The sequence below is a fragment of the Pteronotus mesoamericanus genome, unplaced genomic scaffold (assembly GCF_021234165.1).
Source record: "Pteronotus mesoamericanus isolate MK-2021 breed Mesoamerican mustached bat unplaced genomic scaffold, CSHL_Meso_final contig_180, whole genome shotgun sequence".
Taxonomy (NCBI): domain Eukaryota; kingdom Metazoa; phylum Chordata; class Mammalia; order Chiroptera; family Mormoopidae; genus Pteronotus; species Pteronotus mesoamericanus.
In genome coordinates this window covers 4657533-4683690 of record NW_026555076.1, presented here as the reverse complement: position 1 = coordinate 4683690, position 26158 = coordinate 4657533, and the positions used below count along the sequence as shown (strand labels likewise).

General features: G+C 32.6%; 1 protein-coding gene across 18 annotated transcripts in view; it reads right to left on the bottom strand.

Moving 5' to 3' along the window:
* ADGRL3 (adhesion G protein-coupled receptor L3) overlaps positions 1-22941 on the bottom strand; it is a 464227-nt gene extending 441286 nt beyond the window's left edge. For 17 of the 18 annotated variants that reach the window (XM_054566788.1, XM_054566790.1, XM_054566791.1 and 14 more), the window contains exons 1-2: positions 22803-22941; positions 2465-2668 (exon numbers count right to left, since the gene is read on the bottom strand). In XM_054566788.1, the coding sequence (XP_054422763.1) occupies positions 2465-2668; positions 22803-22857 (259 nt within the window). In that variant the 5' untranslated portion in view covers positions 22858-22941. The remainder of the gene's footprint in view (positions 1-2464; positions 2669-22802) is intronic. The other variant, XM_054566800.1, reaches the window with a different exon arrangement.
* Between the last annotated feature and the right edge of the window lie 3217 nt (positions 22942-26158).

Here is a 26158-nt window from a genome sequence, read left to right as displayed (position 1 = left end):
GTGCGTGTGTATTAATGTTAGTTGCTGATTTAAATATTTACAGCATCTACTCAAAAATTAAACTTCATTTCTGGCTTCTGCTTCATTAGCACCAGAAACTGTGATGAGTGAATATGCATTGGAGTAAATTAATTAATAATAATTTTATATTATTATTTTATTTTATATATATATATATCAAAAGGCAATATCATGATGAAAACCTTGTGATTGTTGAAGCATGTTCTGAGAAAAATATAACTGCACCCAATTCAGAGAATTTCAGGTTTGGAATGGTAATGCAAAACAGAAAGCCGGAAAGAGCAACAAATGAAGTTCTTAAAGAATGCTTACTATATATTTTCCCTGACTTTTCAGAGCACATTGGAGTCACTTCTACATGCTTCTGTGGCTGTATATGCACCCACCCACCACTGACCCCGGCCCCATTCATCACCACCAAGGAAGACATGCTCTCTAAATAGAAAGATTCTAGGCCACCAGACAAATTTTGACTGAGTGGACAGAGCCACTGTGAGTGCCAAGTTTCTCATAGATCTACTCTTTTTTATGTGGCTGCAGTAATTAAAGAGTTAGGTTTAACTCTTACAGGTCTCTTAAATCTCAAAGGGATTTATGATGCATCAACTCCCTTAGGCTCTGAACTGAAATAAAGTATTCCAACTTGTTTTATCAGAGAATTCTCTAATGGGCCTTAGAAGCTTAACCAGTATAGAAGCATTTCATGTCCCTTTGCCAGTATTTCTTGTATGTATATCCCCTTGAGGAAATCATGGGATTGGAGAGGTGACTGAGTTTTGGGACAAGAGTTAATATTTATGGTTCAACAACCCAAATGCTTCCTAGCCTTTATCATGTTGTGGAACACAAAGAAAATTATAATATGATATAATATGGTACAATATGTTATATATGTACATATACTGAGGTCTATCCAGAAAAGTCCAATCATTATTAATATAAAGAGAATGGTCTGAGTGACATTCATGTAATCTGGGAGACAAAGAGAGTGGACTGGAGTGCACATGCATGAACAATGATGACTTCACTGTACTAGTCAGTGGGGGTGGTAGACGCCATTGAATTAGCATGTGTACTATGTGGTTGTTGCACTTAAAATAACTGAGTAGAGCAACAAATATGCATCAAATTTTGCATTAAGCCTGAACATTCCTCTGCAGAAACTATTGGGATGATTCAGAAAGCTGCAGCTATAGACAGCTGGCGATTGGCAGCTTCATCACTAGACAATACAACCACTCATGCATCACATCTCGTGCAGAGTATTTTGGCAAAACATCAGTCACTGAGGTGACTCAGCCCCCCTACAGCCCAGATATGGTGTCCTCTGACATCTGGTTTTTCCTAAAACTAAAATAACATTGAAGGGGAAGAGATTTCAGACCATTGATGAGATTCAGGAAAATACGATGGGGCAGCTGATAGGAGATCTGCGTGAGGTCCCAAGGTGCCTACTTTGAAGGGCACTGAGGAGAAATTGTCTTGTGTACAATGTCTCTTGTATCCTGTATTTTCTTCAATAAATCTCTATTTTTCATATTACATGGCTGGATATATCTGGACAGACCTCATATATACCATATTATATATAATTATATAGCGGGGTGGGGGCAAATGTTGGTTTACAGTTGTGAGTACATGAAACAGTTTATTCTTGCATTATTATTTATTAATTATTGTACTATTTTTCCAGATGAACAACTGTGAAGCTACTTTTGCTCTACTATTCTCTGGGGTAAATTAGAGAAATCAAAGTACATGTATAGAGTTTAATGAGAAAAGGAAAAGTTACACTGCCTAAATATCATGGAAAGATAAAATAAAATATAAAATATTGGGGGGGAAATAGCATTGAATTTTGTGCAGATATTATGTAATACTGCCCAGTGGAGCTTCATGAGCTGCATGTCACTCAGTGTACTTGCCAGCTGCAAAGACAACATAAACAAGGCACTTCTAACATGTCCATAAGAAAATTAGCTTGCTTCTGTAACCATCACTTTTTTATCAAAGTTTATGCTTTAGCTGCTTATACACAATTCTTAACCAAGATGTTTTCATCATAGTCTCAAAATTTTGGTAAGTTCCATTGATGAGAATTTTTTTCTTAAACAAGCAGATAATCCAAAATGTTAAAACTTGTATTTTACAACCATTCAAATTCTTTAACAGTTGAAATAGTCCCTAAAATTAAATTTAAATTTCCTGTGATAATAGAAAGATACTTCAAATCCAATCAGAAATTTAAAGTCGACATTTTGAAATAATAAGGCTCTAACGTAGAACATGCATGCATTGTTAAACAGCTGGCTAGGATTCAACTAAGTGCAAATATCAGCCACAAAATATGAAAGAAACATATTAGGGGCACTGCCTGGGGCTGAGCTTCCCAGGATCCCCTGCCCAGCCACCCCCAGCCCTCTTTCCCCACCACTGGCCGCACCTTGGGCTGGGATCTGGGCTCCTTGGGCACCTGGACCACGAACTCCTCTGGTAGCTCCACGGGGCCCTTGTCCACGGTGAGCAGTGGCGCGCTCTGCGGCTGGCTGCTGAAGGAGATGTCTAGGTGGTAGCGCGCCTCCGGGGCTGCGCTCAGCGTGTCGCAGTGGAGCAGCGAGGGCTGGATGTCGCTCATTGTGCTTGGCACCTGCGGGGACCGCAGGGCGCACCATCAGACCCCGCTCAGCTCAGGACAGCCTCAGAGGAGCCCTGCTAGAGCCTATCCCCCAGGCCACTCTCAGCTGTAAGCCACAAGCCACAGGCCACAGGCCCCAGACCCCAGACACCAGCCACCCCAGGCCCCATTAAGACAAACAGAGAGAAAGAGATCCTACCTGTCTCCTGGTCTCTAGTGTGATAATGACTGTGTAGTTCTGTCCTAGTTAAGCACTATTTTAAGTAAGCCAAAAATATGACCCTAATCCCTAACAATGATTAGAAAACTAGATATGATTATTGAAAGCAGAGAATGCTACCTGAAAAAAATATAAATCTTATCTATATTTTTACAAATTCACAGCATTCTGATGTCAATTATGGGCACCAATATCAATAAGTGTAACTAAAAATAAAATGTTGGTTACTGAACTAAGCATTTTCACGCAAAAAGCTTCTTAATGTAATGGGTGAAAAAAGTTTTGGAGAGGTGTTTTGTTTTTTATTAGTTTTATTTTGTTTGTTATATTGTTATGCTTACATGGAATGTTTTATATTTATATGTTTCAGGTCCTTTGACATTTTTTGAAAGATACTGTATTAAAATCTGTGATGGACATTAAGGTGAAAAAGATATGCACACATTTTTGCCATTTATATACACAGTGATTTTACTGACAAATGTACATATTACATAAATGAGTAAATATGAAAGACCAAGACAATAATGAAAAAATAAAATTTCACACATATAATTTTTTAATAATTCACAAAACAGTCATACATTATATGCTATGAAAAACAGCTGCTTAGGTACAGGATTTTTTCCCGGGAAATTGGTACATAAATACATATTTCACTACACTACTTGCAACTTGTGTAATAAACAGGAATGGTATTAAAAATGTTCCTGCTAAAGAAAGGAAAAGACTTTACAAGGAAAAAATTTTGCTTTTCACTACTATTTTTAACACACTGTAACATGCATATTTAAAAATACATTAATAATGTTATATGGCTACCATTCAATAGTCAGGGCAGAAACTAAGAAATTCAATAATGCAAGAGAATTTTATGATCATCTTTCTAACACTGGAAGTTTATACATGGGGCAACAATTTCTTGATATATAAAATATTTGCAACTTAATAATGAAAACACAGTTTCTTTCAAATCACAAGAAATCATACAGCTTTATAGAAAACAACAAAAAATGGTATGAGAAATCTGTCAAACAATCCATTGATAATGAAAAAGGTTAGATTATAAGTAGGGAAACAACATTTTTTTACTTAAGCTCATTATAATATATGAGTACCAGGCAAAAGATAGTCTAAATGCTATTTTGATAGTTTGTGTGAATGAAAAAGGTGTCAAAGAAGGAAATGAGTTTTAAAGCCGAAAAACTTGTGAAAATCAAAATCTCTAAATAAGTGCTTCCTTTAATGTTTAATGTTTAAATCCAGTGAAATCTCTTCTGATTTTTTAACTTCTGAAACATTACTATCCTCATTGTACCAAATGACAGTATTAATTATTTTTTACATAAATACATACAGGCAGGTTTTCCCTAACATCTTTATACCAACTCAATGAAATGAATTTTGCAAAAGAATATAATGTTGTATTATCCTACAAGCTTCAGTTATAATAAAACTGAAAGATTTCACCAGCCGCCAAGTTAACTTATAAGGACATTTGGGGTGATGAAGTGCTCATTTATTCATTCGACAAATATTTACTGAGTTCCCATTATATCTCAGGTCCTTTTGCAGGCACTGGAGATTTTGGTAAACAAAACAACCATGTACCTGCTTTAATAAATCGTCCATTCTTGTGTGGGAGACAGAGAATATACAAATAGATACTTTTTTAAAAAATACCATATAGAGATGTGTAATTTACAGAAAACTTAAATAAGGGAATATGTAAAAGCCACTCTAATTAGGTTTCTGTGGAAAGCTTATCTATGGGAGTATAATTTAAACAGATCTCCAGTTGACAGTCATACAAAAACAGGAGGAAAGAGCACTCCTGGCTTCTTCAAAGCCCACAGGCTGGAACGACACTAGTCTGTTTAAGAAATAGCACAATGGCCCAGGAAGCTATGTGTGGTTGGCTGGGAGAAGAATGGTCAGAAATGAGATCAGAGGTAAGCAACAAGTGGATCATTAGCTTTGTAAAAGTGCACAAAAAGTTTAGTTTTGGAGCAATCAAGCATCTGTTTTAGATCCTGAATAAAGCTCCTGGGAAAAAATAACAAGGCAGAAGAGGGGGAAATTGGGAATTTTGAGTTCTACTGAACTAGAGATTGGTTACTTCAGGAAAGGTCAATTTTAAGAGTAGGCGGAGAATGACTGTTCACTTAAAATGTATGTATAGTAGAATCACCATTTCCTGAAAAATATAACAGTGTCTGTACTAAATAAAAGAATCTTAGCCTAAACAAGCAAAAACATAATAATAATAAGAAGAAGATGCTCAAACTAGAACTAGAAAGCTAGGTCCACAGACCTGGAAAAAGTAGGTATGAATCAGAGAATAAAATAATTGTATAGAGTAAGATTAAGGAATATAAAACACAAGGAAGTTAAATAGAATTTGACTCTTGAAATTTAAGGAAATTCGACTCTGATGTGTTCTATGAAGCTTGAATGTCTTATGTCTATAGATCGGACACTTCTTTAAATTCACTATCTCTAAGAAAAAAATCCAGAGTCATCCATCAGTAAGAGCAAAATTGGAGGGGCTGTTACACTGTCCACATGGAGAAGGGCTATTAGAACAGGGCCAACATCTTAACTTTTGTTATAAAAAATACTGTACCTATCAAACTTAAGATACTGTATAACTTTGGAGGAAGTATTTGAGTTATAAATATAAATCCAATTTTTTTCTTCCTGAAGTTATTATAAACTATGTCTTCAAGATAAACACAGTTATAAGACTGGAATTCCATTAGAACTATGGAATCTCAAGTCTGGAAGGAATCATTCAACTAGCATGCTACACATTAACCCTTAGATCACCCCTGCTAAAAATCTCTCAGGTTTCACATGAAAAGGCAGTGATCACTAAGTCCTTAAAACACCCAATTTCATTTGAAGCAGCAAGTTCTTCCTCATGTCAAGAAAGCTGATATGTATATATCCTGGCATTCTCCACCCACTTGTTTAAATTCTATATAAATGGGCCATGCAAAACAGATCAAGCTACTCCTGTAAGGTACTTGTCTTCAGATATTTGACACACATGATAAATGTCCCTTTTCTTCTCTAGATGCATAAGGGGAAACATTTCTTTCTAATTAACTAGAAAAATACCTCAGGATGCTATAGCATTAAGTATAATTTGGAGGCATCCACACCTTATATTCCTCTCCCATCCCCATTTGAGACCACATTTTCAAATCCTGTCATGTGTAATTACAAGATGTCTCAAAGGCAATTGGTGCAGGAACAGAAATGATGATAAGGCCAACACATCTTGTTCTTTCTAATCTCAGAGATCTTTCAGAGAGAAGAGCATTCTTATCTCCTTTAAAAACTATGAGACTAACAACATTTTTTTAAATAGAAATAAAGAAATTGAGCCCACTACAATAGCATAAAAACAATCGAATACTTAGGAATAAATTTAAGAAGGTGAAAAAGGTCTACTCCAAAAACTACAAGGCGCTGATAAAGGAAACCAAAGAAGACACAAGTGTACTGTGTTCATATATTGTTAAAATGTTAATACTACCAAAAGCCATCTATATTTTCAATGTGATCCGTATCAAGAGTCCAATGACATTTTTATAGAAGTAGAAAAAATACTCCTAAAATTTTATTACTCATTGAATAATTAAAGAAACCCCGAGAAAGAACAAAGCAGGAGGCATCGCACTTCCAGATTTCAGCTATAAAATAAAGCTATAGTCACCAAAACAATGTGGTACTGGGAAAAAAACTGACCAATGGAATAGAATCAAGAGCCAAAAATATATGCTCAACTAATACTTGACAAGGGAGTCAAGACAACTCAATGAAGAAAAGACAATCACTTTAATAAATAGAGCTGCAATAATCAGATATGCACATGTAAAAGAATGAAACTTACACCACTCACAAAAAATTAATTCAAAGTAAATTTAAGACTTAAATGTAAGACCTGAATTCACAAAACTCCTAGAACAAAACAGAAGTAAGGCTCCTGGGCGTGTGTCTTAGTAATAACTTTTTGATATGTTGCCTAAAGCATGAGCAAGAAATAAACAATAAACAAGTAGGACTCTGTCAAACTAAAAAAACCTCTGCACAGCACAAGAAATGAGGAACAAGTGAAAAGACACCCTGCAAAATGGGAACAAATATTTGTAAACCATGTATCTGACAAGGGGTTAATATCTAGAATATATAAAGAACTCATAAAACTTAATAGCTAAAAACCAAAAACAAACAAATAAAAAAAGCAAACAGAAAACCACACAATGAGAAATCACCTCCTGCTTGTAATAATGGCTATTATCAAAAAGACAAGAGATAAAACATGTTATCATGGATGTGAAGAAAGGGAAACTTTGTACACTGCTTGCGGGAATGCAAATTGGTAAAGCTGCTATGGAAACAGAGTGGATGATTCTCAAATAAATTTACAAACGGAACTACTATGTGATCTAACAATTACACAGCTGGAAATATACCCAAAGGAAATTTTTTTAAAAACCTAACTTGAAAAGATATTTCCTCCCCATGTTCAAAGCAGCATTATTTACTATAGCCAAGACACCGAAAAAAGCTAAGTATCCATCAATGCGTGAATGGATAAAAATACATGTTGTACCTATACAATATATACAATATTGTTCAACCATAAAAAAATGAGGAAATCCTACCATTTTCAATTGCATGGACTGTCCTCGAATGCACTATGCTAAGTGAATGAGTGAGATTGAGAAAGACAAATACTGTGTGATCATACATGTAGAAAACTAACAAACAAACAAACAAAAAAACTAACATACATAAGGAGAGCACCCATGTGATTACCAGAGGCTGAGGGGTGGGGAGAGTAGGAATTGAAAAAAGGTGGTCAAAAAGTACAATCTTCTAATTATCAGATAAATAACTAGTAGGGATGCAATGCATAACATGACGACTGTAGCTAACACGGCTGTATAATGTACAGGAAATTTGTTAAAAGAGTAAATTCTAAAGTTCCCATCACACAGAGAAGTTTTTTAAAAATCTCCTTTCTTTTCATTTTTTATCAGTATGAGAATATGGATGTTAGTTGAACCTTATTGTGGTTATCATTTCATAATACAAGTAAATCGAACTATCATGTATGCCTTAAATGAATAAAGTATCATGTCAATTATTTCTCAATAAAACTGTAAAAATTGCATATCTAATTAAGACTTCAATTTTATAAAGATATTCATTTTTTAAAAATTTTTGAATTGCTTTAATCATAGAAAATAGTTAATATTCATCAAAAGTAATATGAGTTATTGCCATAATCAAGCTGTCCACATAATTACTTCAGATATTCTTATTATTTAAACACTTTGATTTTGCTTTCCTAGTGGGGAAGCATGCAATATGAAAATTAATATTTCATAATCTGCCAAAATGATCAAAATATTTTCCCCATGTTTATGTATAGTTGCCAAACATCAAAGGGCATCATAGCATCAAAGTTCCTGAATTTTGGTTGTGGGTAAATCTGAGGTAAGAAAAAAAGGAAAAATAAAAAGCATGTAAGAGGCAAAATATTTATGGTGGTAGTACCAGAGTTTTCCTCTGATGTGTGAAACTAATAATTGAAATAAATATTAAAAATATCAGATTTTAATGGTATACACTTTCAGAAATCAATGTTGATTTATAAATCCTAATTTAAAAAATAGTAAATGAGCACTCTTTCTAACCAGTTCCAACTATTTCTATTTTCTTGTTTCTTTTATGAATGAACCGCTATATAATTCAATTATTTAGATTCTTTCTCCAAATATCTATTGATCATAATATTGAGCTTGGAATCTAGAAATAACAATGGTCTGCAGTACTAAGATATTTCTAAGGTGAGAGAAATGTTGAAAACAAAATACCACCTGAGTTAATTTATCAGCATTACAAGTGATTTACTTTTTCATATATTAAGAATGTTTCCCAAAAGTCATTTGTTTTTGTGTTTTAGGGCAATATTTTACCATATCATTTTATTAATTGACTAATTATGAGACTTGTAGAGTTTTAAATGTACTGTCATTACAACTATGACTCTGACCTGCATATTCAGTTTCACCTTTGACTATTATTTTCATGGATACAATATCTATCCTTCTATAAATACCTACCTAATCCTGTGTCCGAAGGTCCATCTTGGTAGGAAACCCTTTCCCCTAGTGTCAGGCTTTCCAAATATCATCTTCCCATAATTTCCCTAAGCTAGTAACCATTTGTTTATATATCAGCTTCCACAATCATTATTTCCCTTCCTTTCTGTTTTAAAATCTAAAATTTTAAACTTACTTTTAAGTTAAAATTTAAATCTTCCTATAATTTAAAATGTGGGCTTTTTATTTCTACAGTTAAGCAAACATGATATTTCTTAGATAAAAATTTATAAATTTTACTTGTTTTATTTTGTAATATTCTAGCTCATTCTTTTACTCAAATGTTTTGGTTGGTTTATTTCATATTAAAATCATAGGTCTACAAAATAAGATAAATGCTCAGTAGGTTATTAAAATGCCTTGAGAGGAAGTTTTCACAAGATGGCTAAGACATTTCGTTTTGAGGTTCTTTTCTAAAAAGGATTTTTAATGTCATTGCCTCATTACTTTGATCGTTCTGAGTCTATTTTTTCATCCTAAAACTATTGACACTACTATCTATGACTCACTGTATTGCTGCAAGTATTCACTAAGCTACTGTGTGCAAAAGCATTTAGCTAACTGCAAAGTGCTATGTCAAGGTCAGAAATTATATTGAAATAACAAATGGTTGATTGATACAGAATGTCTAATCCAACCTCTGAGCCACCTATATACATAGGGGTGGTGAGGTGAGGGAAGAAAAGAGGGAGAGACTGTTGTTTTCAACTCTTTTGTTGTAAGTAAAGGCACTTTTTTGATCCTGTTTCCTTATGCATACCTGAAAGGCTCTACTCTTCCCCCAGCACCTTCATTTTGGCCATATAAAAAGATTACATCTTTCCTAACTTCTCCCTAAGGCGTATGTGACAGCTGCATAATTTCTTCATAGGCTGGGTTGTAATCTCTAACAAAAGTCATAAAAGTTCCGATTTAAGCACATGACTAAGGAAGCCACCAGTGGAAATTACAACATGAAATTTCTAACACAGAAAAATATGTTTCAATTCTGGGCCTTGTAAGAATGTGGCTCAGTAGTGATTAACTGTCCACCTGTGTATGATGAAGCAACTTTCATAGTATACCTGGATACTATTGAATTTAACTGAACAGACTCATTCACTAGCCTGAATTGTTCCATTAAATGTCGATATGCCCTATGCGGGTTATCAATTCTCCCTTCCAGCTATGTTCCTCACTCTTCTTCTACACAACACAGCTTGTTACAGTGAAATAAAACATATTTTGGTTAAACTTTTGGTCATCAAAAGGCTGAACAATCAAGTAATAAAAGTTGTGTAGGACATTCTAAGAATAGTGGAAGAGTCAAATACGTGGTTATGAGTGAAGTTAAAAGGAACCTTGATTCCTAGTGTTAAAAATTAAAAGGAATAGCATTGAAGGATTACTTTTAATTGGCTTTCATGTATGCATCTTCCAAGGCCTAAAAATTGAGGGAAGAACTGTAGTTTGTTCATTGTAATGGTTGCCTAGATTGTAATATCTCAAACATTTGTTAACATGAGTAAGCAGAGAGTAAAGCTTCTGTTATATAATATAATTTTATAAACTATAATCTGCTTTGGTTAGACATTATTTTAATTCAAATTAAACAAAATGCATATTGCCATATTTTATTCATCAAAGAGTGACAACTAATAGTTTTTCTTTTCTCACTAAAAATGCCTCTCTATTTGTAAATATATTGCAAACTGATTTAAATTCATGGCAACAAAAACAAAATTCTGAAATGTATTATTTGGAGAATACCGACTTTCTTTTAATTACTTTTCCTTTACTCCCCTCTTTAAGAATATAAATTTTTAATGGTATGGGAAGTTGTGCTTTCAGAGTGTTGTGAAGTAAATCATTTCTTAAAAAAATCTCTATAACTATAGGTACGAAGCACTTTCCCTTAATCACACTTCCAATTATACTTGATGTGTGGGGAAAAAACACATTTTCACAGAATGCCTGTCTTGTTAGTGAGTTGTTTTCCCGTATACTAAGTTAATCATAACTGGCATCTCTGAAGATAGTTGAGAAGAATGAAAGATTTTTATCTATTTTTTTTCTGGTAGTAGAGATTTTTATTCCCTTTATTCCCTTCTCAACACACAAACAAAATGAAAGCAACATGCTGGTTAACAAGAAAGCAGATATGCTAACATGCTCACATGTCAAAATGATCGATTACATTATGTTGGTGGTACATGTACAGAGTGTGATTATTATTGGACACCTACTTTTAAAAATTGGCATAGTGGGTTTTTAACTGCGTGGAGAGGTGGGACATCAAGCCTGACTCCTACTGACAGTCTGTAACCTGTAACACCTCTGGATTATCACAGCTATTCCAACTGTCCTGAGCTATTGTGACTAATCTAAAAGGCTTCCTTTTAAGCAAATGCATATTGTTTGCTAGGGGAACAGCATAATACCAGTCTGTTGCTTTGAATGTTATATATTATTTGTCTTCATTATTAAATTATGTGTCCTTAAGGTTTGCATGGTTTCACCAGTTTCACTATCAAAGGGGGGAAAAAGGATCATTGTTAAATAGTCACCGCCATTATTGATTTGTAACTAGAGCAACAGGAAAGAATAGTCCTAATCTAATTCAGGCAGAGTTGAGAATGACTACTTTCATGGTAACTCTGACAGTTTGTAGGGAAGCAGTAATATGTGAAAGCTGACTATTCGTTTTTTTAAAATAAATATAGAACTTTGTTTTTTTTTAAATTTATACTACCTAATCATGTCTGGATCTTTTTTCCTCATGCCATCTATTGTTCTCTAGTGCAAACAAAATTAATCTGTGTTAAAAATCTTCTGAGTCTAACAAAGTATTAGTCATTGTAAAATGCTATTTTGATTTTGCATGTTATTTTTATCTTTTCATTTAATCAAAACAATGATTTCTCTAATTTAGCTCGATGTATTTATCCCCTTTAACTTCACATTAAACTACTAATACCAAAGCAAGGTATACGTTTCACTCACTATTCAAGTCTTTCAAACCTGGAGTGAATAGTGAACAGAGGAATTTTATTGGGCTTATAGTCTAATTAAAAGCAACAGGCTTGTACTCAGAAGAGCTTTTCAACATGCTTTAACATTTTTTAATGTTGATCTAAGCTTAAAATCTTCATTAGTAACTCATTAAAGACTTAGTTACAGTCCAGTGGGTGAGTCCTAAATATAATGATGGAATGTGTGTAGAAATGTGTAGGCTCATAATTAGAGAAACTGTCACAAATGGGGATTAAGAATATACAATGCAGTCTTTGAAAAACTCTGTGGAGAGTAAGTGACCCCAGGATGGTGTTATATTATAAATTTTGCTTACTATCCAGGTCATTTTTTTTTTTAAGTTCTAATTCCAAAAGGTATGTTTTAATGACCACATCCTCCTAGGATTAAATGAGTGAGGCTTTGTGTTAGGGTCTTTCTACACATTATTTTACTTAATCCTCATGCTATAACAAAGTAAGCCTAATTAACCCTTTAACAAATAAGGAAACTGAATCAAATTAGTTAGGCTTATGTATCCTGGAAGCAATAGAATTGGAATTAGACTCTAAGATTTGAAATTTTTCTTTTCACTCAACAGAACTATGCAAATTAGGATTCTAACACATCTTAGACAATATTGTAAACTTCCGGGCTTTATGTAAATATTTCTGTATATATTGACATCTTCATTCATAGTTTCTTAACTGCAGGATGTATTCATTATCAACATTTGAAGCTCCTCATTTTTACTTACTTTTAATTTTTTCCCAAATGGTAATATTTCAAATAAACCCACTTACCCGAAATAATACAATTATGCTAGGATTTTTGCCATATACAACCTCCTGTTTTCTTCTGACTCTCATCTTTGTAGATGCAATGTGAATAGTCATAAATATACAATAAATAGTTTTGATAAAGAGACAATGAATTGCATAACTTTCCTGAGATGCAATAGAAGGCATCCAATAGTTTGCATAACATGTTATAGAAGAATTTAGGGAAATGAAATTAAAGACTCAATACTTACATAATTTGAGTAAAAATAAAGAAATTAAATAAGAGGACTTCCAAAGTCTGGAAGAACAGGAATTCAGACTACAACAAAAATAGAAACTTTTTTGGCCACCACGTTTAAAGCTTAATGTTCTTTATCATTTTTAGAGGGGAGTGATTGTAAGCTACTAGAGGAACCCAGTCAATTACCTCATTTTGTGTATAAGTCACCGCTATACAGTTCACATATCATAGTAAAGTTTCAATCATTGCCAATCACTAGTTTTTATTATCATCATAAAAACCCAAATTAATGAACTACTTTCTGGAATCCAATATGTAAGTAAAAGGGCAGGCTGAGTGAAGCTAGGAAAATGATGTAAGATTTCAAAACAAATGTAAAATAGACAAGATTTCAGTGGGTTAATCAGATAAAAAGTCTCCCTCACAATATGCAATCTAAAAATTCATACATCTAAATGTATCCTAACAATAATAACCACTAGTCTTTTCTAAAAACGACACTTCTATAAAGAACACATAGAACTCAATAATGAGAAATTAAAAATTGAGAAAACATTGAATAATAGTTCTCCAAGTAAGATATAAAGATGGCCAGTGAGCACATGGGAAGAGGCTCAATGTCATCATGCATAAGAGAAGCACAAATCAGAGCCATAAGATAGTGCTTCATCTAGGCCAGGAGGGCTAAAATAAAAAAGGCAGGAAGTGCGGGTGAAGATGCGGAAAAATTACAACTCTCATACTATTGTCAAGAATGTATAACGGTGCAACCACTCTGGAAAATGGTTTTTTCAGTTCCTCAGAATGTTAAACAGAGTTATCTTGTGATTCAGCAATTCCACTCTAGGTGTATACTGTATACAAAAGAAAAGTGAAAATATGTCCACATAAAAACTTGTAAATAAATTTTATAACAAAATTATGCAAAATAGAGAAAAAGTAGAAATAATCCAAATTTCCATCAACTAATAAGTATGATATGGTATATTGATAAAATATAATTTGGGAAGAAAGTAGAATTAAGTGTTGATACAAACTATAATATGCATACATTTTAATTATGTCAAGTGAAATAAGCAAATAACAAAAAATCAAAACTCTATAATCCCATTTAGGAAAAATATCCAAAATAGGCAGATCCACTGACACATGAAGTATCAATACAGCAGTGTTTGCCAGGGGTGTAGTTGGATGGCTGGACTGGGTGTAAAAACAGGTATGTGGTTTCTTTTTGGAGGACTACTAATGTTTTAAAATTGATTGTGCTGATGGTTGCACAATCATGCATACACTGAAATCTACTAAACTATATACTTCAAAAGGGTGAGTTTTATGGTATGTTAAATATATCTCAATAAAGCTATAAAAATTCCAATTACGCATTAAAACATATTAGTGCCTTGGATCCTTTTTTTAAAAAAGCTATGTGGTATGTTTTCTAATTATTTTCTTCCTTTATCACAAGAGGACTATAACTTTTCAGACTACTTTACAGGTGTGGGAAGGAAACTTAGGTTTTGTTTTTTTTTTCGTTTTAGTTTTTTTTTTGTAATGGAAATGGAAACAGATATAATATGCATTACTTCAAAGTATACCCATAAAAATTTTCCATTACTAACTCCACAATGCTCATTCTTCCTTCCTGCGGACTAGAATAGCAATGACCCTCAGAATGACTTTGGAGGCCTCATGGCATTAGCTTAGATTTCTGAATAACTATGAGAGCAGCAGAGTGACACACATCCCCCACGCCTCACACCCACACAGATGCTGACCAGAAACACCTACCTGCCTTGGAATGTCTGGTGAACAAGAAATTATTCATGGAAGCCATGATTCATTTTGGAATCTACTGTGACCTTGGCCTAGTTTATCTTATCTAATGCATTGCTCAAAAATGGAGATTACTGTAGGTGTCTCAAGGAAGTCTTCTTCTGGAAGCTTCACAATATATATTTTGAAACACACACACAATTCATTTTATCTCAACTATTTTGTCTTCTAGACACTTGATTTTCTGAGAAGTCATTCTTATCACACCACAACACAAATAAATAGACTACAGTGTTGTTACAGAGATTTCATTTTTATAATTGATTTTTATGATCAACTGGATGAGTGCCTTCCTATTACACTTTACATTTCTATTAACTTTTCTCTTGTTTTTCAACATATATTTTATGCAATATTTTTGTTGAATTTCTAACTAGAAAAGCTCAAATTCGTTCTATGAACGCCTTTGTGTAAAAATCTATAGAATTTGAAATATTTGTCCATTTTGTTGACCTCGGACATTTCCTCCAGAAACATGGTATACTGTGTGCCTTCCTTTATAACTTCAAGTAAAGCTTCAGAGTTTTCATCTCATAAGTTCCATAAATTTCTTGGTATATTTTCTAAGTCATGTGTTTCATTGCTGTTTTGACACAAATGGGCAATGAAATGCATGAGTTACTTAGTTACATACAGTATATATGTGTACTAGCTAAACTCAGAGTGGTCTCACTAATTCTGAGAAAGTTAATTTCTTGAATCTACTGAATGCGTAATCATTCTCCTTTCAAATATTAATTATATCTTATATTTGACTATTTATTCTCCATATTTTGTTTGGTTCATTATTATAGTAGACAAAATTTGTGGAATTCTTTCAAGCAGATCATAGCAAATGTCATACTGATCATTTTCTACCATTGATTTAAAATAGTTAATTACTCTAAAAAGGAATCGTTCCTTAACTTTTCATTTCTCAAGATATTTTCTTCGAGGGGTATGGAGATATAGTCAAGTTTATACACAAGCATGTCCCTTAGAGTGCTATTTGTAATGGTGATATATCAATGACTTTCATTGCTGAGCCATCACCATATGGTTAGATAAACAATGGTCCCTTCATATGAAACAATATTCTAATTTTTAAAAAAATTAATGAGAGCCTAGAAATATCTACACTTTGAGGTTAAGTCAAGTGAAAGGTAAATTTTAGTCCTAATAATATTAAAATTAAAAAAAATATGTGCATACATACATGACAGCAGGAAAATCTAACATACATTAATATTAAATATATCGCTGGGTCATGAGATTATTGGATTTTTACTTTCTAATTTAAATTTCTATGAGGTGAATTTCTCTGAAAATAAAGTAGATGATTCTAGTAATGACAAAGGAATATATGAGACTATGTTCTTGTACCTGACCGGTAAGCTACATCCTGGACTTCAGGACATTCAAATCCCCATGATCCATAATATGCGAAAGCCTGTTTTTGTGCAAAGACCTGCATTTTTTACTTCTGTGAGTCTAACTAGCATATTGCTCTTGAAAATCTTTAACTATGATCATTTTTATTTTATAATAGAAAGTCAATTTTCTGTAAAGAAATTAATGCTGCTATGATGGCAATATAGGGAACATATATATTCAAATCAAATAAAGATGTCATTATTAACAAAGCTGGAAGACAAAATTACTCATAATCTATACAAAGATAAACCCCCATTCTTTGAATGCTAATATTTAAAAAAGAAAAATTTTCTGAAATGATTTTTTTCCAGTCACTGGAAAAGATTGCTTTACTAAACCAATCAATTTATCAATTAAAAATCAGAGAAATAACTAATCCTATTTTCAGCAGGCCCTATTCCAAACTGCCAAATTAAAACAGATCATAATACAATACATAGTCTCTATTTACATGACAAATCAATGAGACTCTTTCCTATTGCATTTCAATTTTTTGACTGGTCATTAAAGAGTAATTTCCCAATCAGAATGGAGGAAATAAATGCATGAAAAAATGTATCACAGCTACTTATATGAAATTAGAAATGTAAAAGTATTCTTACATTAAGAATGAAAGCAAATAGCAATACAATAAAGATGAAATCAGGTAAGTATTTATATCTTATAGATATCTCCAAGTATTTTTAAATTAATTCAACATCAAATATATGACCACCCTATTGCAGCCAAAGTCCACCCCATGCCCAAAAAATATTTTAAAAAGATAGGATTGTAACCCACCCCACCCAAAGAGGCACAATATATAAAAACTGAAATAAGAAAATGCTACTTTACTCACAAAGTATATACTAGTCACTCATGAGCATCACTACAATAAAAACATATGTTTTACAAGTATGAAAGCAAAAACAAACCTCTTCAAATCGCTAACTCCATACCAAGTGTGTGGGGAAGGTTTCTAAACCCATTCTTATAAAGGAAAAGCTATCAGCCATGCATATTTGTGCTTCGCAATGTGATATCAGAGACTGCATAGTTAATTTACTATGATATATATGTGTATATATATGTATATATGGAATTTAGTACTGTGTGTCTAATGAGGACGGTGTTGGATGTCTTGGCAATCACCTCATAGATCATGACTATGACAAAGGTTTTCCTGTATAACTTATTTGACCATAAAATACTGATATTACTACAAATATTACAAATTACCTAGGCTTGCAAACATTACAAATATATCAAGGATGATTAATTTCTCAAAATAACAAAACGACAAAGTTTAGCAGAGCTTAGAAGTCAACCTGACTTTTTCACACTTAATCAAACGTAACTTCATAAAAAGAATTATAAGATACAGTAAAAGTAATTTTCTGCTTTCTCAAACTTCACATCTTATTAAAAGTTAAGTAAAAATATTATTATTATTTTAAATCACTGACATATTAAGTAGTATTATAACTGTTAAAATAGGTAATACAATGCAAATCACATAAAAAGTACATACATACTAAATATATATGCATCTATTAATTGTTTTGTCCCTACTAAGAACTATCTGTTTTAATTAACTTCTTGAACATAATAAAAAACAGGATAGCCTGTAAAGTCCATGAATATATAAACACACATATAACTTTAACAGCAAAAACTAGGCTTGCAGAAGTAGGAAGCATATGATGGTTATAGAAAAATTATTAAAATCCTATATTCTATGCAAAAGTACCATAAAAATATTGTTTCCCATTACTCATAATGAGCTCAAACAATTCTGCTTTCTATCTTTTAAATAAAGACACAATTTATAACTACAGTTAAATTAAAATTAGATGTATTTCAAATATCCGAGCAGTGCCAACACCTTCTGCGCTCCGAAGGCGCTGCGGCCGGGGTGAAGCCACAGCCTGCCCGGGCGCCCCGGCCGCAGCCCCACACCGACGCGGCATCGCTGTACCGTCAGCGTGAGCCCCCGGGGCCCATGTTGTCTCTGTGCGTTGTTCCCCATCCCACTATTTTCCCTTGTTTCCAAAAGCATCAGTAGAACCAAAAAAGTGCTTTATCGTCATGTAATAGCACATTAGTTAACAGCAAAGAGCTGGCCACCTGCTTTTGCTGCTTCTCTTTACTTCTGCCAGGTCTCACTGTGTCATAGATCAGGGTTTTACACCTGCACAGGAAGGGGGCACAGTCATGGAAAACAGAAATACAGAGGCACATAGAGACATCGAATATGGACAGAAAAACATAGAACTAGAGACAATTTCTCATTTAAAGGAATTGTGTATATAGGTGTATATACATAATGTGGATGTACTGATTAATTTTGTTTTCCTATATAAAATAGTGGTCTGACTTCCTAGGATGGTGTGAAGATTATTCAGCTAATGTAAATATTATTCAGAAATAATTCTTTAGCTTGGTTTCTAATTTTACCTATGTAAAGATCATGCAAGAATCATTTATACTACTATTTATACATTACTAACACTGACAATTATATACTAGCATCATTGATAATTATACAGTAGTTATATTTTTATATAGTGACTATCATATACTAAGTCATACAGTATATACTAAGTTTTGATACATATTAGTTTAATAATGATTTTGTTCAGAGAATAGTATTAAGAAATTCCTGGCATAACTTGAATAGGTGCCTTAAGTAGAAAAAGATTTCTTTCAATTCTAAGAGCAAGAAAGGGTAATTATTCATTTTCCTTGTCAGACTCTTGGAGGTTTAGCTCTATTTCAAGATACCTAAGAGTCGAAAAATCAAATACAAGGAAGATTTACAAAATGCCAAGCACGATATTAGAAACTATATGTAGTGCATATTCTATCCTTAAAATAGCTCTGCATGGAATAAATATTTATTTTTGCAGATGAAAAGCAGACTTATAAACTTTTAAATTACTGTGAGCTCCTAGAGGGAAGAATTAAAATTTTTTTCACTGCCATATTTTTAGCAGCTAGCACAGTTTTATGACTACAGTGGGTGATAACCAGTATTTGTTAACTAGTTTACCTGGGGAAAGGGTTACAGAGCTAGTAGATGGCAGAGTTGGAATTTTATCTCAGGTTTGTCAGACTTCAAAGCTTAGTCTACCTATGCCCAGAAACCAGAAGAGGCAGGTGATCCGCTTCCTCTGCCTCAGGCCTCCTAAATGACCAGAATAGTTGATACAGGATTCTCTATTGGGAAGAATGGCCTAGATAGGAATTGATTATCTACTGGCAGTAAGATCAAAGCTCACAAAACCCCTAGATTTTAAATCCCTTCTGATTCCCATCATAACTGCATAATATTAGGTTTACAACTCAACACTTCAATATTTTTACTGTAAATAATGATAAAGACTATAATAATAAATGTTAAAAGCATGAGAATGTTGTGAGAATTAATTGTACCAATGCATCTAAAGTGTATGGCTATAAAATCATTAGTCATCATTATTATTTGCTCAAGAAACATGGATAGCTACTCAGGTCATACCCAGAAAAGCTAATTGTCCACGGTCAGGAGGGCCAATGAAGCCAGCATCACAACAATAGCCAAGGAGGTATCATCAGGGAATGTTTCAGAAACAAGAGTACTTCTAAATTGTGACAAGCATTTTAACTCGATCATCCACAGTTTTAAGTTATATGATATTCCTGTAAGCCAGGATTGGTGGAGGCTCTAAAAATACCATCTGAGTGATTTTAGCACTGGTGAAAGGCGAATGTATTCCTTTGTTTATGAGTAAGCTCGCTTCTAAAATGTGAAGCCCTTTATTGACACGTCAGGAGTAGTGCCCTGAAGGCAATGGAGAAGACTTCTACAGAATGTAGACAACCCTGACTTGAATTTTATCTGGTGCAAGGTTTGGAATACTTAAGCAGAATAACAAGGATAAAGTTTAAAGTAGAAAGCTTCCATATTGTTTAGCCATATAGGATTAAAAAAAAGATAATGGAAAGTAATTGACAATAAATAAAGGATTACTTAAGTTTTTGGCTTATAACATTTTATACACCAGATCAACTTTTATACGTGCCCTACTATGGGTTTTAAGATATTTCTCAGCTACCTGGAAGAGACTCTATGTATGTGTGTGTGTGTGTGTGTGTCTTTGGGACCCAATAAAAAACATAGAAGATAACAGTTTTTGGAGATCAGACATGTCAGAAAAGATAGTATTTTTTTACAATATCTACTTCTGCTACTTTAACCTACCTTCCTCAAGCAAGTGTAATTTTAGTCTAATTTTAAAAAGATAAACAGTATATTATATATATATTCTTTTTCCCTTGAGCATCAACATCAAAAGAAACACCTCTCATGGTAAGATAATTTCTGAGCTAATTCCTAGTTGTTAAAATTCACTGGAACTGGAAGGGGGGGCAGATAGTACAATGAAGGAAATTAACATGTTTGAGTGCTTAATATTCGTCATCCACTGTGCTAGGTTTTTTACACATGCTATTTCTTCAATCCTCAAAAGAACCTTATGAGGAAAGCATTTCTGTAACATTGAAAAACTAACTAGAATTATCTTTAGATATATATTGGGTTGGCCAAAATGTCTGTTTAGTTTTTTCCTTAAAATAAAAGACACATTTTCATTTTCACCAGTAATATTGATTTGGATATTTTGAGTATTTCTGCTATCTCTCGCTGTTGACTTCTAGTGGGTAGAGGACAGGGATGCTGTTAAACATCTACCAATGCATAAGAAGGCCCCCAGCCAAAATATCAATAGTATCAAGAAACTTCACAAACCACTTTTGACACATTTGATGAGTCACAGCACCTTCTCCATACACTGCATGAAACTTTTTGTCTTTCAGTTGCATTTTTATCTTTACTGAAATAGTTAAGCATAATATGCCAAAAGTGTTGCATACTTTCTTCCATCTTCAATATTAAAATGGCTGCACAAAAATTCAGCAATTTGGTTAAGGTTTTTAAAAATGCATGCTGATATAGCAGCTGTCACAATACAATCTAACAAAATTATTCCAAAAAAAATTAAAGTCAACTAAGCCCTACCAGAGCCATTGTGGGGGTCGGGGGGTAACTAAACGAACATTTTGGCCAACCCAAAAGATAATGAGAAAAGTACTTATTTAAAGTGACATAATTATTTGATTGTCCCATGTCACAAAATGTTATATGTGACCATGTATGGGAATGTTTAATTACTGCACCAGTATATAAATTAAAGAAACATTTTGAAATTTTTGACAAAGTTTATATTGTTTATGGTTGTATGATTTTACCTTCATTTTTTAAAAAGCACTACTTTATATTATAGTGATTTGTTAGACAAATGTGTCAAATCAGGGGAACTTTATAGAGAAAAATTTCAAAAGAGACAGAAGTTATTTTATCCAGTTTTTATAATTACAGCAGAATGCAATTTAATTTGAAATTCGGGAACATAGGTCAAATTTGGAATTGCATCACTGAAGAACTACAGTAGATTTCTATAATAAATTATAAACCAAAAGTAAGTGAAAGAGGCTTAAAATCCATTTCAACTGCTTGATGCATTATAATATTGTGAGGCCTCCTAAGCACTGGCAAGTACAACTATGTTCCCTTTTATTTGCTATAATTACCATGAACGTATGAGATAGTGGCTGTATTATACCATTTTTATCTTATAATGGTAATTAGTAGAAATCTTTAAATTGTGAAAAAGGAACATACATATAGACTTTACCTTGCCAGTGTTTATTGAGATTCAGTGAATGTTTTATACTAAGTTGCACAGAAATCGTCTTGCTTACTTTTTAAATTACGTTTTATAACATTTACAAAGGTATATGATTTATTACATATTTGTGTTATCAATACCAACATGTTTAAATAAACAAAGTTTACAGTCTTTTATGAGTATATTATCATGTATCTGTAAAATTACTTTTCTGTATTCATTCATGTTATTTTGATGTATCTGTTTCTATTTTGCATTGAAAGGTATATGACAAAAACAATTTTCCTTTTACAAGAGGTTTAGTTTTTATCCTCTGTATTAAAGATTAAACAGAAGAGTAAAGACTCACAAACAAATGATTACTTGGTTTGGGAAATCAGATTTTTGGGGGTGTGTTCTTTCAGATGTGCATACTTACTACATTAAAAATAATTTTAATTACAAAAATATGTAAACAAAGAAATTCCCAATAAGTAATATAGTTAATGATTCAGCCAAATTTTCCTAAGTGTGGTATAAATAAAGAATAAAATAAGCAAGTGTTTTTTTTAAATTTTTGGTTATATATACATTTCAAAAGTTACCTTAAGAAATAAAATTTAAACTCATATTTATTGCAGCTTATGGTTCATATTGTGGCCTTTTACTCTAACTTTTATTAGCATATGGTAGGCAAAAGCTGTAAAATTTTAGAGCAAAGATTTAAAGATAGGGGAATAGTATAGATAACTGAGACAATGTTAAGCATCACACAAAAAACTAATTAAAGGTCTTACCATGAACTATTGGTGCTAAGAGCATCATGAAGACAAGTAGCTGTGATGGCCACATGGTTGTGTAGCTGGCGTGAAAGTGCCTCAAGAGTGTTTGAAACGCGTAACAAAGAAGTGTTTCTGGTTCCTCTTCTGTATTGTAAGACCGATGATTAAAAAAAAAATTAAAAACCCAAAAAAGAAATATTCCTCAAAAACAGAAACACCAATATCCCAAATCCGAATCCTGCAAACAAAAAAAAAAGGGGGATTATCAAATAGAGGTTTTCTTAATTCCTTGAAAGTTTATTCCCTCATTAAAACATATGTTATACCTCCCCATTTCATTTAAAGAGTACAGGATTCAAATATAAAAATGAATAAATTACTTAAAAGACAATACTTACGCATGTATTAACAGGGGTTATTTCCCAGACCCCCAATAGACTGAAATAAAAAATTCAGTATCACTAGACAAATTAAAACAAATATATTAATTTAATAACTAATTTGTATAATTCATTAATATGTATAAATTGATTTGGAACTTACTATGTATATTTTCTACAAATATAATTTTTACTAACTTTACTAAAATATTCATTCATTATCATTACTATACGTCTAATTTTCTTTATTTATTAGTTTTGAGAGACAGAAACATTGATTTGTTGTTCCCCTTATTTATGAATTCACAGGGATGGAGCCCCCAACCTTGGCTTATCAGGATGATGCTTTATCCTATCAAGAACCCAGACAGGGTCATTACTATGAGTTTAAAACAAAAAGTTAAACATACGAGTCCTACTTTCATTCTCAGCCATGATATTCATTGAGAAATCATTCTACATATTAACTACATTGCTGTTTTAAGCACCTCGTAAGTAAATCTGTGATGATCATAGATTTATGTTCATTGGTTATGCTCAAACATAATTAATTCAACAGAAGTTTATAGAGTACTCACTGAAATACAAAGCACTGGACTACAAAATCAGATAGAGCATTGACTAAATCATATAACCCTTTCTCCAGGATCTTACAACTTAAGATGAAAAATCTTGCTTAAAAGCATTAAATTCAAACATGGGAAGCATTAAAATTTTTAAGCATTAAAAAAGTTATGATGGTGAATCAAACTGATATACCTGCCTCCCCTAAAGTATGCACAGATTTATCTTAGAGAACAAAAATACTGAGAGAACATGACCCAAATTTTGAAGATTCTGTCTTTCATAGTCAGCACCTCTAAAATTGATCAATCAAGAAGGAACTGCATCTTCCTTCCCCTCCTCTGTCTCCTTTATTCTGATGATTAATATACATTTCATGTAATTTCATATTTTGAGTATAAATTTATTTTTTTCTGGAAAGAGACATTAAAAATAGAGATAGTTTACTGAAGACTGTATTATAATCCTCATTTTGACAGATTAAATTCCAAAATATTTCTGAAGTACTTGCCTTGGTTATAAAGCAAAATTACACATATGTGCCTGAATTTCTAGCACTGTTATTTATAACATGGTAATTAAAAGCCATGATTCTGGATCAAAACTACCCTATCTCAATGACTAACTCTTCCAGTACCAAAACCTTGGGTTAGTCTTTTAAGCTCTGTGTATCAGCTTCTTGTCGGTTAATGGGAGAATGTGATAGTGCTTAACCCATATGATTATATAAACATTAAATAAACTAAAATGTGTAATTTTCGGTTATATAAAATATATAAAAATATGTATTGCCTAGCATATAATAAGTGTGTTACCAGTTATACACTGCATTAATTTTCAATTATCCTTTCAGCATAGATGAGTAAGAACAAGATCATTTGATAATTTTGCCAAAAAATATTTACTGAGTCACTACTTTGGAGATGGGCTCCAAGAAGCCTAAATCTGGACACAAAAGATACAACAAAACATTTCTTCTTCATCTCACAGATTTTATTTAAAAAAAGAAGCTCAAAACAGACAGTCTCAGAGTATTTTACTCTTACAAATAAGAAAAACGTTAACAGGAAAAAATGTGATTTAGGTAAAACAGAAACTATGTGGAAAGGGATCATATGCAACATCTTCATTTAATTTTCTCATTCATTCTCTGACTCCAAAATAACATTATTTAACATGCATATAATAATTAATGGATATTTAAATATACTTAATTGACTGATTGATCAACAAACCATATCCTCACCCTCAACATTCAGTCATTGTTTCTTTTTTTCTTTATGACTGCTACTTTATTAATGTCAAAAAATGACTTCTGTGAATATGTGTGTACATACAGACCCATACACAAAAACATAAATATACACAAATAAGATAAATACATACAGAACTGTTTAGCTACTGGAAAAATTATGGGTAGCCATCCAGCTAAATTATTTATTCATTATCCCCAAAATACATACTACATATTCTTGAAAATGAAAATGAAGTTCGGAAATTTTTGTCATTACTCACACTGAGGTGTGAGAAACACAACACAGGAAATGAAGTCACATAAAGAGGAGAAGAATGAACATTTCTTTAGTATGTATCATATGCCAACCAATGTTCTAAAAATCAAATAATTTTCTTACTATATTTTCTATACAACTCCATAAAGCAGATAATACCGTCTCACGTGTACTGAGAAGGGAAATTTGATGTTATGCAGCAAGAATTTCAAATACATGAATCCAATACCAGTGCTCTTTTCTATTTATATAGTAAAAGTAAACAGGAAACTACATGACAGGAAAAAGCATAGCAAGTTTCCAGGTAGACTTAGGCCTTGCTGAAATACTTCGATTGTGAAAAGTAGAAAATCTGAACAGCATAAAAATAAAAGGAAAAAAAGAGAGAAAACAGTTTTATAATTTATAAAGCATAATTACAGAGCACCCTTTAGAGGTTCATGGAAAACTATTTCCAAAAAGAAATAAGAGTATTGCTATTGTGAAGTCTGGCTTCAGTGAACACCAGAATAGTTTATTTTATAAGATATAAAGTTTCACATTGATGAAGCAGTGAGTGAAATTTATTTTATAAAAAGGAAATAAATTACATCTGTATTATTTATAATGGTTTATTGTTAAGACTGCAGGAGGGCATAAAGGCACTTCTACCATGATATTTTATCTTTGATTCAGGCATAGGAATTTGTTTTCATGATTTTTGTGTAAACTGAGGAAGAAAAAGGAATTTGGAGGAACCAAAGCTATTTTTTGAGAAGGGTAACATGTTCTACACTCCAGCCTCAAGACCCGTCTCCCTCTCACACAAAGCCCCAAAATAAAGTGCGAATTTGGGAGAATATATAATAAAATTCCACCACTTAAACTATATATATTTTACTGAATAAATAAAAGAAAAGATTGCTCACAACATATA